The sequence below is a fragment of the Desmodus rotundus genome, chromosome 2, assembly GCF_022682495.2.
Source record: "Desmodus rotundus isolate HL8 chromosome 2, HLdesRot8A.1, whole genome shotgun sequence".
NCBI classification, from domain to species: Eukaryota; Metazoa; Chordata; class Mammalia; order Chiroptera; family Phyllostomidae; genus Desmodus; species Desmodus rotundus.
The window spans coordinates 116,147,910-116,164,251 of record NC_071388.1 but is presented as its reverse complement, the minus strand read 5'-3'; the positions used below and the strand labels follow the sequence as shown (position 1 = coordinate 116,164,251).

Sequence of the window (16,342 nt, the reverse complement as noted above, 5' to 3'; positions counted from 1 at the left end):
CCAGGCCCTCTGATGAGAGGAGCTGGAGGAGGAGGCTCCAGGAGATGTCTGGGCCATACACTCTGCAAGTGGGAAGCATGATTATCTGTGCCCTGCTTGGCATGTGCACATGTGTATTTCTAAAAGGGGGCTTGCAAGTATATATGCAGTACAAGAGATTAAAAGAAAAATAAGAAAATGAGAAAATTAGGGAGAAAATGAACAATAAAATAAAGTCCGTCAAGTTAATATGAACAACCAATCCTCTCAGCTATAGTTCACATGTAAATCTTTTTTCAGAGATTCTTAGCAACCGATGCAGAGGGAAATAAGATGAGTTAAACCAGCGAATACCCGCAGGACAATAACAATAACAAACCTGTCCCTGAAACCTGGAAGTTTCTTCTGAGGAAGATGGAGTTGGTCATTTCCTCTCAGACTGTTCACAGAGATCCAGTTACACAAGTGCAGATGGGTGTTTACACCCAGATCAGAGAGGGGACTGCTTTAAAATGCCTGGTGCTGACGGGCACAGGGTGTGCCCTGTTCTTGGTCCCCACTGTGAACTCCAGTGACATTCCTTATGGCAGCTGCCAGGGGCAGTTTGTGTGGTGGGAAAAGCAGGAGCAGAGCTCAGCATGGGGAGCGCCAGCTTCACACCTGGCTCTACCACAGCTAGCTGAGTTCTGAACAAGTGACTGTACTTACATGGACCTCAGTTTTTCCTCCTAAATTGGAGGGTGTGAGTCCTACTCCACAGGGGGTGTGGAGGTTGAACAGGTTCTGACACAAGCATTTAGCAGAGAACATCAACCTTTTGGTGTCTCTGGGCAACACTGGAAGAGGAAGAGTTGTCTTGGGCCACACATTAAATACACAAATGCTAACGAAAACTGATGGGCAAAAAAAAGGTTTTAAGTAAATTTATGCTTTTGTGTTGGGCCGCATTCCTAGCCATCCTGGGCGGCGGGTTGGACACTCTTGCATGGTCACTTCTTTTGCCTCCTTCTCCCTGTTCTTGCCAGCCCTGAGCATTTCCCTCTTCTCCATCCAGAAAAGAACTTAAGTTCTAGAACAAGCCCCTCACACACCTGTCCCCACACACCCCGTGGTGAATTAGTGTCTGTAAGGATGGACCCCATGCTTACCTGGCATCTCAGTTGCTGGGAGACCCGCGCACGGGCACACTCATGGCTCACTCCCAGAAGCCATCCCCAGTGAGCTTCCTTCTCCCCAGCTCCCTGAAGTTAGCATTTAGAGCCCTGCCCACTCCCTCTGCTCCCTCCATTGTGTGACCTGCCCTCAAATACTGTAGGTTTCCTTGTGTTTTGCGTTTTTCTTCTCAAATTCTCAGCCAGGAGATGAATATCTCAGCAAACCGTTATTGCAGCTGCCATAGAACCTGTGAAACAAGGTCTTACTTATGTAATCCCTTTTTGGGAGAAGGGGCATTGGAGCTATGAGTTATAGAATAGATCAGATTTGATCAGAGGAGGAGAGGGGACAGCATCTGGGCCTGGGAGAGGGCCCAGGCAAAGGGTGGAGACCAGGACTTAAAAGATGTGCTCAGTAATGAGTGGGTCAGCCCCAAAGAGCAGGGAGGGAATCCCTCAAAAGAATGCAGAGGTGTCCAGATATAGGATGGAGGGCTTCAGCTGCAGGCTCCCACCTGTACCCACGGCTATTCCTGGGGCCGCAGGTTGTCTCCTCCTCCACGTGGCCGTGGAAAGAGTAGGCCCCTGTGGGAGGGGAGCCAGGCTCCTCAGCCCAGCTCTGTCTCTGCTCCCTGGGAAGATGGATGGCGGCAGGCACACGGGTGAACTGGGGCCCCCAGTCGATTATTAACAATTTGTTGCAAAGTAAGCCAATAAGAAAACATGAAAGGCATTGTCAGAATGCATTTCTATCATTTGAAAGGCTTTAAAAATGGAAAGTGAGGCTAATACAATAAGATTTCCCTGGAAGTTCCAAGTACTGTAGACTTTGCTTGCAGCAATGACGCCATTTGTATGCATGGCGGTTGGGCCTGTCACTCAGGGCATGAGCAGCTCTGTCTTTCAGAGTGAGGTGCGCCAGTGCCTAGATGCCCAGCTCTTGGACAGTGTGTGGGTTTCAAAGATCTACAGCAGCATTGTCCAGTAAAAAGACACTGCATGCCACAAATGCCAGCCATGTGTGTAATTGTATATTATGTAGGAGAACAAGTAAGAAAGAGTAAGAGGAAAGGGGTAATTAATTCTAATGATATATTTTATTTAACCTAATATATCTAAAATGTTATCATTTCAACATGTAATCAGTATAAATCAAAATTATCAAAATATTTGACATCCCTGTGTTTTCATTCTCGGTGTTTGAAACAGCTGTGTTTACACATACAGTCCATCCCAGATGGACAGGCACATTTCAGGGGCTCAGAGCACAAGTGACAAGTGGCTGCTGCACTAGACATGCGGGCCCAGAGTTTGTGAGCGGGGTAGGTGTGAGGAAGGGAAAGTGGAGAGGGAGCCAGGGACAGAGAGGAAGAAATAGGATGGGGCTGAAGAGAATGGGCCCCCAGGACCTGAGCACTGCACCCTCCCCATCTCCTTGTGGGGAAGAAGGCCTGACCTGACTCACATACGGGCAAGACGTGACCTTGAACCAAGAGGGAGATGAAAGGGGAAGGATGGGACCTGAGGAGGCTCCCTGGTGGCTTTCAGAGAGAAGCCTCAATGGGACAGGAAGCAGGAGGTCCAGTGTACTCTTTCACTGTGCTGTGTGAGTGACTAATACCACCTATTTCTACTCCCCAGGTAAATAAGCAACCCAAAAGATAGGGACATAAAAGTGCTGGAGGCCCCACACACATACCAATACATCCCAAGCTCAGAGATAGTAATTTCCCTGCTTCAGTGAGGACTGAAGCCTTCAGTTAAATAATCAAAGCAAGTGACTAAAACCCCAAGGGACTACCCAGGGCTGTCTGCTCTGCTACCTGTGGCAGAAATCCTCGGTGGCCTGTGGCTCCACATCCCAGGAGAAACTACTCTGAGAATCATACTAGTGATGAGACCAGGGCAGAGGCCAGAAGGTGTGGGTGCAGGGACTGGGAGAAAGAAAAGTTCACTCATGTTCCTGTCCAAGGCAGTGCTGGCTAAGATGGGTGTGAGGACACTCCGCCTCCTCCCCAGGGAAGGCTGCTCACCATGCACTGCCAGGATTCACCCAAGACAGACCCACATGCCCAGGGGCTCCCAGGGCCACACTGCCCGATCATCGCTTTGGTCTGCTCACTGTCCTGGGCTATTCTGTCCTAGGGGCAATATCACACAGTCCCCAGAGCCCTTCAATAGGGTCTGAAACTCACTCCTCTCGGGCCACACTTACTGCAGGCCACTTAACAAGTTGGGCCTTTGGGGAAAGGGGAGAGAGCTGTCATCTTACGGGTTTTTATCAAAAACAGAGACAAACGTGCATTTATGTTTCCATTACGATAAAAAAATTCAATTTGAAAATCTCTGGAACAATAGAAGCAAGCCCGTGAGAGGCTTCTCATGTACCCACCATGTGCTTGGCTGCCTCACTGCAGTTAATTAATGCTTACTGTTTGTAGCCTGGAGCATCAGCATAACCACCAGTTCTCCATAGTCCAGAGCTGGAGCCCAGTCTGGGTGAGCAGGATGCCTTTGGCCAGCTGAGATGGTCACTTTGACGACTAATTGGAAAATGCAGCTTAGAAATTAGCACACCATATATCTTCACTTAATGGCCACGGATGACAACTCATGAAGAGGTGTGGCTGGGTGGGTGATCTGCACAGAGTGGGCGGTGGTCTGTGGGGGTGGCTGGGCTCACCCACTCCGTGGGCTTGTTTCTGCAGCACATCAATAATGAGCACATCCATGGGGAGAAGAAGGAGTTCGTGTGCCGCTGGCAGGCCTGCACACGGGAACAGAAGCCCTTCAAGGCGCAGTACATGCTGGTGGTGCACATGCGCCGGCACACGGGCGAGAAGCCCCACAAGTGCACGGTGAGTGAGCCCTCAGCATAGCCCCTCCCGCAGTAGTGTCTGTAGGGCCAGCCCAGTCAGCCAGGTGGCATGGATCGTGTTGGACCTGGCTGACCTCAGGGAACCTGGGGGAACGGGCCACAGCAGCCGCACTGGGACAGGCCTCGCCAGGGAATCATGGTGTCTGCTCCTGCCCCTGGCCTTCTGCCTGTCTTGGTCCTGGGGGCTCCTCGTCTATCTGCCATTTCAGAACTTTGATCTGTTCTCTCTCAGGGGTGTAACTGCAGTTGGTATGTGCTGGTGTCTCAAAGCACAACTATACCCTCACTGTTCCCATGTCTGGGTGACCTCAGACAGGGGGGTGGCTTGGTGTAGCCCACAGAAAAGTTTCATTGGTGATTCACAGCTTGAGCAGTGATGGGTTAAAAGTATGTGTGGGTTTTTTTTTTAAGTGAACACAAAGATACCTTTTAGACTGCCTCCCTTATGGAGTCAGCAGGATCCGTGACAATAATTGGTGAGACATTTTTTTAAACACACAGAAATTGTGCCCTCTTTAAGAGGGGGTTCGGTCCAGTAGGCGCTGATGGCAGCTCCGCTTTGTGAACTGCCTTATTCCATGGGTCCTGAGATGCACATTTATTCTCATTTTAATACCTCTGAAATCAGGCTGTCTTAAAATTGGTGGTACCCAGGATTCAATGAGATGTTACCTTTGTTAGCAAGTTATGTTTTTCGTCTAAATAAAACTCACTGTACATTTTTCTAAATGTACAATTCAGTGATTTTTAGTATATTCACAAATTGTGAATTGCCAGTTAATTCCAGAACATTTTCATCACCCCAAATTAAAACTCTATACCTGTCACTTTCTTTTCTCTCTTTCCCCCACTCTCTGACAGCCACTGATCTGCTTCCTGTCTCTGAATTGTGACTATTCCAGACAGTTCATAAAAATGAGACAATAGCATGTGTAGCCTTTGCGTCTGGCTTTGTTGACTTATAATGTTTTTAAGGTTCATCCATGTTGCAGCATATATCAGTCCTTCATTTCTTTGTATTTTGGCTAAATGATATTCCACTGTATGGCTAGATCCTAGTTTTTAATCTATTCATCAGTTGATGGATATTTTCATTGTTTTTACTTTTTGCCTATTATGCATATGCTGTTTTGCTCATTTGTACACAAGTTTTTGTGTGGATCTGTTTTCATTTCTCTTGTATATATGCCTAAGTAGAATGGCTGGGCCATATGGTAACTGTGTTTAACTTTTTGAGGACCAGCCAGACTGATTTCCAAAAGACTTGTCTGCACTAATTTACATTCCCACCAGCAATGTGTGAGGGTTCTGAAACCTCCACATCCTTCAGTGCATGTTACCTGTCTTTCGATTACACTTATCACAGTGGATTTGAAGTGACATCCCATTATGGTTTGATTAGCATTTCCCTAATGACTGATGATGTTCAGTGTCTTTTCACGTGCTTATTGGCCTTTTAATATATCTTTTTGGGGGAAATGTCTACTCAAGTATTTTGCCTATTTTTAAATTATGTGTCTTTTTTTAGTATATTTTACTGATTATGCTACTACAGTTGTCCCATTTTCCCCCTCTTTATTCCCCTCTGCCCTGTACCCATCTCCCACCAGCATTCCCCCACCTTAGTTCATGTCCATGGATGGTACCTATAAGCTCTTTGGCTTCCCCATTTCCCATACTATTCTCAACCTGCCCCTGTCTATTTTGTACCTACCAATTCTGTTTCTTATTCCCTGCACCTTTTCTCCCATTCTACCCCCTCCCCCCGTCCCCATGAATAACCCTCCATAGTTCTACTAGACCTTTATCCAATATACAGTTTACAAATATTTTCTCTTATCCTGTGGGCTTTCTTTTCATTTTCATGATAGTTTGCTTTGAAGCACAGTTTTTAATTTTGATGAAGTCCAATTTTTAATTGCTTGTGCTTTTGGTGTCATTTCTAAGAAACCATTGCCTAATCCAAGGTCACAAAGATTTACCCCCATGTTTTTTTCTTTGAGGTTTATAGTTTGATTTATATACACATACATTTTATATACATATATATACATACACACACACACACACATACATACATGTTGGGGCAAAAGTATGTTTACAGTTGTGGACACTGGGATGGCCAGAGCGAGGGTGAGGGTGGCCAGCTCACTCAAGGCCACGGAGGACTCTGGATTTTATCCTCAGCACAGTGTGGTGCACAGAAAAGTCCTACCTCGGGGGGAGCACTGGAGAATTGTTAAACATAACATTTTCGAAGAGTTTTTAATGACGTTTCCACACGTGCTGTTGATTTTAACAAGGAGAATACATAACTAAGTGACTGATACATTCCCAATTTGGTTTAAAAAGAATGTGTGGAGATGAATTGCAGAGTCACCAGAATGAGACTTAACTGGATGTCAGCAGCGGCTGTCCCTGGATGGCAATGTCGTCGTGGCCCTCTCTGTACTTCTCAGTCCTTTCCAAGTTCTCTAGAGACACTGTCTATCCATTTCCTGATCGCAGAGGAGGGTGAATGTTATTGTGAAAGCGCACACTCCCAAGTCCACTGGCCGGGTGGAGCAGGCAAGGGGCGGGGAGGAGGCTGTGTCCGTCTGGGGCACCTTCACTCACCAAACTTGCCTCTTCCCAGTTCGAGGGCTGCTCAAAGGCCTACTCTCGCCTGGAGAACCTGAAGACGCACCTGCGGTCCCACACCGGGGAGAAGCCCTATGTGTGTGAGCATGAGGGCTGCAACAAGGCCTTCTCCAATGCCTCTGATCGCGCCAAGCACCAGAACCGCACCCACTCCAATGAGGTACCCCACAGGGGTGCACGCATGGGCCCTCTGTCACGTGTGTAAATGCATCACCCCATGGCTTCTAGACATCTGGAGACCAGGTAGCCAGGTGACCTTCCCACCACTGACCCACTCTCTGAACTCAGCATGCAGCAGCAGGCCTCAGCCCCGCAGCCTGGGGAACTGGCAAAGACATGCTATACCCGCTAGTGCTGCCTGGTCCTCCTGGATCTGTGAGCCCCCTGCTGATGGGAAACAGCAGCCTTTGTTGCCCTAGGTGGTCAGAACCCCTGGCAGGGCTGAGAGTGACTAGGGATCAAAGTTGGCAGGAGCCCATGGTGTCCACTATACCCACCTCCCAGTACCTGCCCAGCCAATCAGATACTGTTACACAGGGCAACTCAGGAAGGAACATTTCTAAAAGCTTAGGTACATTAGGACCCCAAAGGGACTTGCTTCAATGCTTGTAAGAAATTAGAGGAATTCCCAGAGGCATCTGACTCCCTGAGTCTCTGTAGACAAGCTGGCCTTAAAGAGGGGTGTATGCCTCTGTGTGTGTGTGTATGGATATGTGTGTTAATATGTGTAGGTATGTGGGTGTGGATGTACATGTGTATGTATTGTGTAGGGAGTGTGGCTGCGCACACGTGTATGTGCCTGTTTATATGCATTGGGTGTATGCATGTAGATGTGTGTAAACATGTGTGCTCGTGTTCATGTGTGCACCTAAATTCATCGGGCACTGTCTGCATGTAGATGTGTGTGTACACATGTGAATGTGCATGTACGTCTGTGAGTGTGGGCTGTGTATGCACATGAGCTCAGGACTGAAGTTCGGAAACCCTGGGTTTTCATTGCATTCCCAGGAGACTTTGAGCCAGTTTACTTGCCTCTCTGAACCCATCTTCCCCTATCTGAGAGCTCAGGGTTCTGGCACTGTCTCACAGGTATAACACTCAGTACTGATATAAAAAATCCCAGTGCCCTGGCCACAGGGGATGTCACACCAGGCTCTGGATCCCCCTGTCCCTCCATAGTCTCTGATCTGTATCCCCAGCTTATGGCAGGGACACCCTTAACCACATGCTTACCTGCTGCTGGGAGTGGTGACCAACTGGCCAGCAGGGTGGGCCCATCCAGAGGGTGTGGCTGCAAACAGGTGGAGCACCTTCCAAATGTGCAAGTTAGGCTCTGTGAAAGGAAGTGGCATGGCTTCAGGAGGAATGGGGGGTGCCTGTTCTAAGTTTGTCGCTGTGGCCCACCCATAAAGCTGCTGCCTGCTTCTCTTCCCAGAAACCCTATATCTGCAAGATCCCAGGCTGCACCAAGCGATACACAGACCCCAGCTCTCTCCGGAAGCACGTGAAAACGGTGCATGGCCCAGATGCTCATGTCACCAAGAAGCAGCGCAATGACGTGCACCTTCGGGCCCCATTGCTCAAGGAGAATGGGGACAATGAGGCCAACACTGAGCCTGGTGGCCAGGGCTCTGAGGAGACTGCTGAAGCCAGCAGCACCGGCCAGGCCGTGGAGGACTGCCTGCACGTCAAAGCTATCAAGACTGAGAGCTCTGGGGTAAGCAGAGTTGGGCAGTGGTGGCCCCCTTCCCCCAGGAAGCCAAGCCCAGCAGGCAAGGGCCATTCCATAGCACCACCAGGGATCCAGAGGTCCACCTGTAGCTATGGGCTCTGCCCTAGTGTCCCCTCTCTAAGCACACAATGTTATCCCTCCTCTCTAGTTTGACTTTCCTGTTTCACCACCTTGAGCCTTTCATAGAAGCTCTCTTGTGCCAGGTCCCATTCTGCTGGGCAGACTGTGGGTAATGGGAGTGTGTGCCTGTCCCCATGTGGTCAGTCTTCAAGGGGGCGGGGTTGGTTCCGAGTTTTAAGCCGTTTTAACCAGCACTAAGTGCCACAGTGGGTCCCTTCCCCTCTGTCCTGCCTTTGCATCCTCACCCCTCTGGCCTCCACTCTCTTTTCTAACCACCTGTTCTTTGTCTCCACCTCTTTTTCCTGATTGTACCTCCCCTAAGGATAGACGTTACTGAGGTGAGCGGAGAGGCTGGTGTGGGTGTGGGTGGGCCAGCATGAGGGAGGGTGGGCTGGGTGCCTATCCACAACCTGGGAAGGTGGGTTTGGATAGATAAACAGCAGACACTGTCGATGGGACCATTAAACAGGCAAACACTGGCGGCAAGAGTCAAGCTGACAGGTACGGGAGCAAGGGGTGGGGACCAAGCCTGCAAGAGGGAGAGGGAATAGTGGGTGTGGGTGAGGGTTACAGAGGACAGACAGACTGGCTTACAGCAGGTCTTGAGTGCCAAGGTAAAGAATGTGTGTGGTGCCATGGACAGGATGGGGTATTGCAGCTTCCCAAGGAAAGGTCCAGGATTTGGGGCATTCAGCCTAGAAATAAGCCCAGAGGTGCCATTGGGTTCAGTTCCAGGTTCCATGGAGTTCTGCACAGTACACACGTGCCATGAGCTCTCAGCCCCATCTACCCCGACCCAGAGGAAGGTCTAGCTTGATGGCCACTTAGACAAGATCTGCATCCAACAGTTCTACCTCCCTGCTCGTTTTTCCCCTTTCCAGTTGAGAAGGCACAGAGTCAGCAGACTTTCATCATTCCTTGCTTCATTGTGGTCTCATCACGGTTGTTGGGAATGCCTGAGTATCCTCTTTCATATCAACATCATGTGGCTTCAGCAACCTCTGTGTGGCACAGCTTCCAAGTGTCCACATGGTGAAAGCTCAACAGGCAAGGCTCTGAACCAGATGCCGGCTGGGAGAGCTTAGTAGCATGGGGTGGGTCCAGGGGGCTGACAGTTACGGGGTATCTTCTATGTGCCAATGCTCACTAACACCGCCTTGCAGGCAATTCAGGTCCATCTCATACTTGGGGGAGCCAAGGCTCAGAGAAGAGATGATTTGTATGCTTCTCCACTGGGTAGCTTCCTTCCCGCCCCTGGGTGTGTAAGGGTGCATTGTGGATGTAAGTCCAGGTGGGTTATCACACCTCTGAGTCTGCACCTTCTCACTATGTCTCCTACAGCTGTGTCAGTCCAGCCCCGGGGCCCAGTCGTCCTGCAGCAGCGAGCCCTCTCCCTTGGGCAGTGCCCCCAACAATGACAGTGGTGTGGACATGCCGGGGACAGGGCCTGGAAGCCTGGGAGACCTGACAGCTCTGGATGACATGCCCCCAGGGGCCAATGCCTCAGCCCTGGCCGGCCCCTCCATGGGTGGCCTGCAGCTGCGCCATCACATGACCACCATGCACCGGTTAGAGCAGCTCAAGAAGGAGAAACTCAAGTCACTCAAAGATTCCTGCTCATGGGCCGGGCCAGCCCCACATACCCGGAACACCAAGCTGCCTCCCCTCCCGGGAAGTGGTGAGTGGAGGTCCTGGTGTGTGGGCTGGGAAGGAACAGAGCCTGGGGCAGCATCCACTAGGTTCATGCCCATCAAGCACCATGTGTCCTCTTACTGGATGCCCACAATAGGATGGATCTTACAGGCCCATTGCGTGGGTTAGGAAGCTGAGACTCAGAGAGGTGAAAGTGCCTCACTTAAATCAATGGCAGAGCTGAGACCTAGCCCAGGTCTGAGTAACTGCAAAGCCTGTGCTCTTTCAACTATACCATGCTGCACCCTCTGACCCCTAAAAAAAGGCAGTCCCTGCTCACATCATCCTCTTCCTCGTGAGTCATTCAATCACTTATCAAGTACCTGCTCTGGGCACCATGGCAAAGGCTTCAGGCAGGAGTGACATCATCCTGGTCCCTGTGGTTAGAAGGAGCATAAGCATTAGAAAGCCACACCACCAGTACATAGTTGCCCACAGAAGGAGCCAAACACACTGAGGTAGAGCTGCGTGGAGGAGGGAGAAAGCATATCAACTTGGGAAGGGCAAGGAGGACTGCATGTAGGAGGCAGTCCTGTGTTCAGCCTCAGAAGGTGTTGGCCAAGCTTTGAGACAGAAGGCAACTTCACCAAGCATTTCTTGAGTGCTGACCCTGTGCCAGGTAGTTGCACCAGGCACACTGGGGCACTTATCCTATAGGCTTCCCTCCAGGGACTCACGGCCCAGTGTGGACCATAGGACTGCGTTTTTGAGAAGCGGACACTGAGATGCACCACCCAGCCCTCCCCTGAAGGGAGGACTTGTTGTCTCAGCTGTTGAGGGAACTGCTGGCAGATGGCCTTTAACTCTCAGCTTCCCAGAGATTGCCTGGGTTGCTGACAGCTGCCCAAGGTCACCCCTTCCCGGGTGACCAATGACCAATCACTGCCAGAGTGTGAAGGCTGTTTGGGCCCAGAGCTCCCCATGAAGTCAACTGAGGTTGTTGTTGGGTCAGCGTTCCTGCTCCTTTTTCCCACTTGCCTGCCTTTCTTCCCCTGCCATGGGTGTGGGTCTCCGGGCCCTCCCTATAAGCAACCCGCTCAGTAAACCCAGTCCTGGGAGCCCAACTGCCAGTACCCATCCACAGAGGGTGAGGGTGCTATGGGGCTGTGGCCAGGGTCCTCCAGGACTCTTTTCAATAACTCAGTCCTATGGAGAGGACATTGTATCTACAGCTGGAGAAACAGCACCAGATGTAATGAGAATGCAGGGACTGCCAGGCAGTGGGAGAGCAAGACTGGGATCTGGCTTCCTGACTTCTGCTTGGCCCCCCTTAGTAATAAGTGCTACCATTTGCTCACTTACTATTCCTTCCTTTCTTCCTCCTTCCATTCAGAAATCACTGGTTGATTGCCTCCTGTGTACCAGGCCATGTCCTAGGGCTCCAGGAGTGCAGACTCAGCCTCCTCACAGCAGGCAGAGCACCCCTCTTCACCCCTACCTGTGATGACCCTTCTCCTTTCCCACAGGCTCCATCCTGGAAAACTTCAGTGGCGGTGGGGGTGGCAGGCCGGTGGGGCTGCTGCCCAACCCGCGGCTGTCCGAACTGTCTGCCAGCGAGGTGGCCATGCTAAGCCACCTGCAGGAGCGCAGGGATAGCTCCACCAGCACGGTTAGCTCCGCCTACACCGTGAGCCGCCGCTCCTCCGGCATTTCTCCGTACTTCTCCAGCCGCCGCTCCAGTGAGGCCTCGCCCCTGGGCGCTGGCCTCCCTCACCATGCCAGCTCAGCGGACTCCTACGACCCCATCTCCACTGACGCGTCCCGGCGCTCAAGCGAGGTCAGCCAGTGCAGCGGCATCGGTGTGGGGCCACTCAGCCTGACTCCTGCACAGCAGTACAGCCTTCGAGCCAAATACGCAGCGGCCACAGGTGGGCCACCACCCACGCCGCTGCCAGGCCTGGAGCGCGGGAACCTGCGGGCCCGACTGGCGCTGCTGGACGCATCCGAGCGCATGTTGGGCCCCCGGCGGGGCAGTGGTGGACCAGCCTATGGCCACGCAGGGCCCGCACCCGCCTTCCCCCACGAGGCACAGGGCAGTGGAGCGCGTCGGGCCAGCGACCCGGTGAGGCGGCCCGACGCCCTTACTCTCCCACGGGTGCATCGCTTCCATAGCGCCCACGATGTGAACCCGGGCCCGCTGCCACCTTGTGTGGCGGAGAGATGCAGCCTCCGCCTGCAGGGTTCCACCAGCGCCGATGGCAGCCTGGCCCGCAGCACCTACTCTCCCCGACCGCCCAGCATCAGCGAGAACGTGGTGATGGAGGCTATGGCAGCCGGGACAGATGGTGCAGGTCCAGAGGGCAACCTCATGCTGCCCGAGGACGACCTCATGCTGCCCGATGACGTGGTACAGTACATCAAGGCACATACCAGTGGGGCTCTGGATGAGAGCACCCAGCAGGTCTATGCCCCCGAAAGCACCTGCTTCTCTGAACACCCTAAACTGCCCAGCCCAGGGCTGCATGGGCAGCGCAGGATGGCGGCTGCAGACTCCAATGTGGGCCCCTCTGCCCCTGTGCTGGGAGGCTGCCAGCTGGGCTATGGAGCCCCCTCTAGCCTGAATAAAAACAGCATGCCTGTGCAGTGGAATGAGGTGAGCTCTGGCACCATGGATGCCCTAAGCAGCCAGGTGAAGCCTCCACCTACTCTGCAAGGCAACCTGGCTGTAGTGCAGCAGAAGCCGGCTTTTGGCCAGTACCCAGGCTACAGTTCACAAGGTCTGCAGCCAAGCCCAGGTGGCCTGGACAATACACAGCCACACCTTCAGCCCTGCAGTGGAGCCCCCTCTGTGCCCAGGATAAATTATATGCAGCAGCTGCGGCTGACAGGGACAGGTAGCCAGTGTCCCAGCATGACCACCACAGTGAACCCCCACACCAGCTACAGCCAGACCCACCCCCAGCTGAACTCCAGTACTAGGGGTGGGACCCTGAATCAGTTCCCCACATCTTGCAGCAACCTGGCAGCCAAGCCAGGCCACCTGGGGCTCCCTCAGCAAATGGAAGTGGCTCCTGACCCCTCCATGATGGGTTGTAGTCGCAGGGAACCTGGGATCCCCAATTCCACCCTGGCTGGGATGGCACCACCTCCTGCAGCCCAGAGCTACCCACAGCAGAGCCATCACCAGGCAAATCCCATGAGTCAGGACATCTTTCACCAGGGCCCCAGCCTTCTGCCTCCCCACCAGCCCGGCTTCATGGAGCTCCAGCAGGGCACAGTGGGGCTGGCTGGACCAAGCTTTGGCCTTGTGCAACCCCGGCCACCTCCTGATCCCAACCCTAATGGCCGCCACCGAGGGATACGTGCTGGGCAGCAGTTGGCCTATGCCAGGACCACTGGCCATGCCATGGCTGCTGTGTCAGCCAACCAGGAGATGTCAGAGTCTATGCCCAAGGGAGCGATAGGCACGATGGTGTCCCTGCCTCCTCAGCTGCACCCACAGGACACAGGTGGGGCCCAGGACCACAACATGCTCTACTATTATGGTCAAATTCACATGTATGAACAGAATGGAGGCCTGGAGAACCACGTGGGCTGCCAGGTCATGAGGCCCCAGCCACCACAGCCACAGGCCTGCCCAGAGAGCATCCAGCCCCAGCCCTTGCCCTCACCAGGGGTCAACCAGGTGTCCAGCACTGTGGACTCCCAGCTACTGGAGGCTTCCCAGATTGATTTTGATGCCATCATGGATGATGGAGATCACTCGAGCTTGCTCTCGGGTGCCCTGAGCCCCAGCCTCCTCCACAGTCTCTCCCAGAACTCCTCCCGCCTCACAACCCCCCAGAACTCCCTGACTCTACCCTCCATCCCCACGGGCATCAGCAACATGGCTGTTGGGGACATGAGCTCCATGCTCACCAGCCTGGCCGAGGAGAGCAAGTTCCTGAACTTGATGACCTAAGGTTCCAGCTGAGCAGACCCACAGGAGCCATCCATTTCCAGATTGTGGGGCTAACATCATTTTGTCTTTTTCCAAAAGAAGTATTAATAGGTCTGAGGGAGTTTGCCAGTGGCTGGTTAAGACCACAAATGCTTTAAGGTCAAGTTTATGTGCATCCTGCCTGGTCTTTTGGATTATTTTTCAGAACACAAAATATTTCAACAGGAAAAACTCGTTTACATAGTGCTTCCCATCTTTGGTATTTATAGGACTGCTCTGCTCTGACTTCTTTGCCTCTTATCACTTGGCTAATAAGGGATTACATTGACCTGTGCTTCCCAAGTACAGGAGGAAAAGGGTAAAGGAACCACATTTGGGTTTGAATCTGCAAGTCACACTGGATATTCTAATCCAGGAAGGTAAGCTTCTCATCTGATACCTGCAAGAAAAAGGAATTGCTGGCCCACCAGAATTTTTCTGTGAAGCTTAATTCCATGAGGTTGCTAATGTCCCTTGCCACAGAGGAAAAAAAGATTTTACCTAAATGATTCGGAAGCACATCCTGATTTCAGGTTTGGTAGAGCTGGCATCTCTACCCTGCAAAGCCAAGTCTTCAACTGGCAGACTGTCCAAGTATATATGAATGAGTAAAGTACAAAAATATTGCCAGAAAAAGGAAAGAAAAAATTGTAATGCTCGGGGCATGCCCAGAAGCCTGGGCCTCTCCAGGCCATGTTTACAGTATTCCTGCATGTAGAATGTAACCCTTCCTGAAAAGAACACTTACTTCTAAATACCTCGGGGCTGCCGAAGCTTCTGTGGGTTAGGCATGGACCAAGGGGAGCCAAGCTTGGGATGGAACCTTTAGAAAGTGAGAGTGCACGGAGCCCAGCCTCAGGCCACCCTGGAGATTTCCAGTAGGAAGAGGAAGTCACATGTTTACCCAATCCTGTTTCTCCAGGGCACTGTTCACCCACTTTACCCCAGAGCCTGATGGCAGCCTCTGTCCAGGTCCCTCCAGGCCATACTGTCCCCTCACCAGCAGCCCAGTAGTCTCTGCCAAGCCACACAACATGCAGTCCTGGTGTCTTCTGGATTCCCTTCCCTCTTCCTTCTCATTCATTTCAGAGAATGATGACATGCATGGTGTTTTTGGTAGGGGCGGGAGGGTAAAGGAGTTGATTCCTGGAACTCTGAGGGACCGACACTGTTCGCTGTGACCAAGCCACAATCCCAAATGGAATTTGGAACTGTTGTCAGGAGATTTTCCTGAACATACTATAGGGTGAATTTGTTCATCCTCCCCAGCACACATATATACACACCCTACACCTTGCCCGTGTTGAATTTGTGGCAACCTTGCCAAAACCAACTGTATCACTGTGAGTATGGTACTGACTATGACCCTGGCTTTAGGCAGGATAGGGCCAATACCTTACCTGGGCCTTCTGCATCCCAGAACATCCAACGCTTTGTGAGGGTGCAAAGAAAAGGCCAAGTCCAAATAACAGCCCTAGGAGAAGCCCAGCAGTCTGGGCTCTGTGGTGGTCATTCATTCCCTCAGCTAGGATTTCACTAGCTGTTCCCACCCTGTATATAGTCTGTACAGAAGACATCCTCCCTGAAAATACTGTAGGTGAGTCATCCAGCCAAATTTATATCTCCAAAACATTTTTAGCTTTTTCTACGTGCTATGAATTGAGATGACATGTTCAACTTGTGAATAAGCCTTTTTATATATTAAAAAGTAATTTTTTTCATAATTTATTTTGTCTATCTGTTTCTTCCTTGACAGTAGTTAATGAGAACCTAGGCAGTAAATTTGGTGCACCTGAACAGAAATCAGGCTGTATTTTTTTTCTCAACAGTATCAAAATTGACTTCATCACACTTGCCAAGAAATGTTTAATGCTGAGGCATTTACTGGCTGTTTGTTTGTTGTCTCGCTGGAGGTGGGAGGTGAGCAGGATTTAGCGTTTTACAGTCAGTATCTGGCTGTTCTTCCAGTGAGATAGTCTGAATATCAAGGCTGGTTGGCTGAGAGCCATTCCTACCAGATCCAGGTGTAGTCCCAAGCGCTCCTCATGTCTGAATCTCCTCTTTCAGGGGCAGTCTGGTGACACACTTGAGTTGGAGTGGGGCTGGGGAGAATACAGGCAGACCCTCTGTGCTCTGGTGCAGGGAAAAGGAGAGAGTCAGGGCTGGCAGCTGGAGCCCAGGATACCGAGCAGCCAGCCTGGGGTGAAGGGGCCCCTGGGAAGCAGCCA

At 51.7% G+C, this 16,342-nt stretch overlaps 1 protein-coding gene across 1 annotated transcript in view; it reads left to right on the top strand.

Moving 5' to 3' along the window:
* Positions 1-15,778, top strand: part of GLI2 (GLI family zinc finger 2) — a 257,455-nt gene extending 241,677 nt beyond the window's left edge. The window contains exons 10-14 of the mRNA XM_024569726.3: positions 3,842-3,991; positions 6,647-6,811; positions 8,087-8,368; positions 9,845-10,181; positions 11,662-15,778. Of these exons, the coding sequence (XP_024425494.2) occupies positions 3,842-3,991; positions 6,647-6,811; positions 8,087-8,368; positions 9,845-10,181; positions 11,662-14,096 (3,369 nt within the window). The 3' untranslated portion in view covers positions 14,097-15,778. The remainder of the gene's footprint in view (positions 1-3,841; positions 3,992-6,646; positions 6,812-8,086; positions 8,369-9,844; positions 10,182-11,661) is intronic.
* Positions 15,779-16,342: the final 564 nt, after the last annotated feature.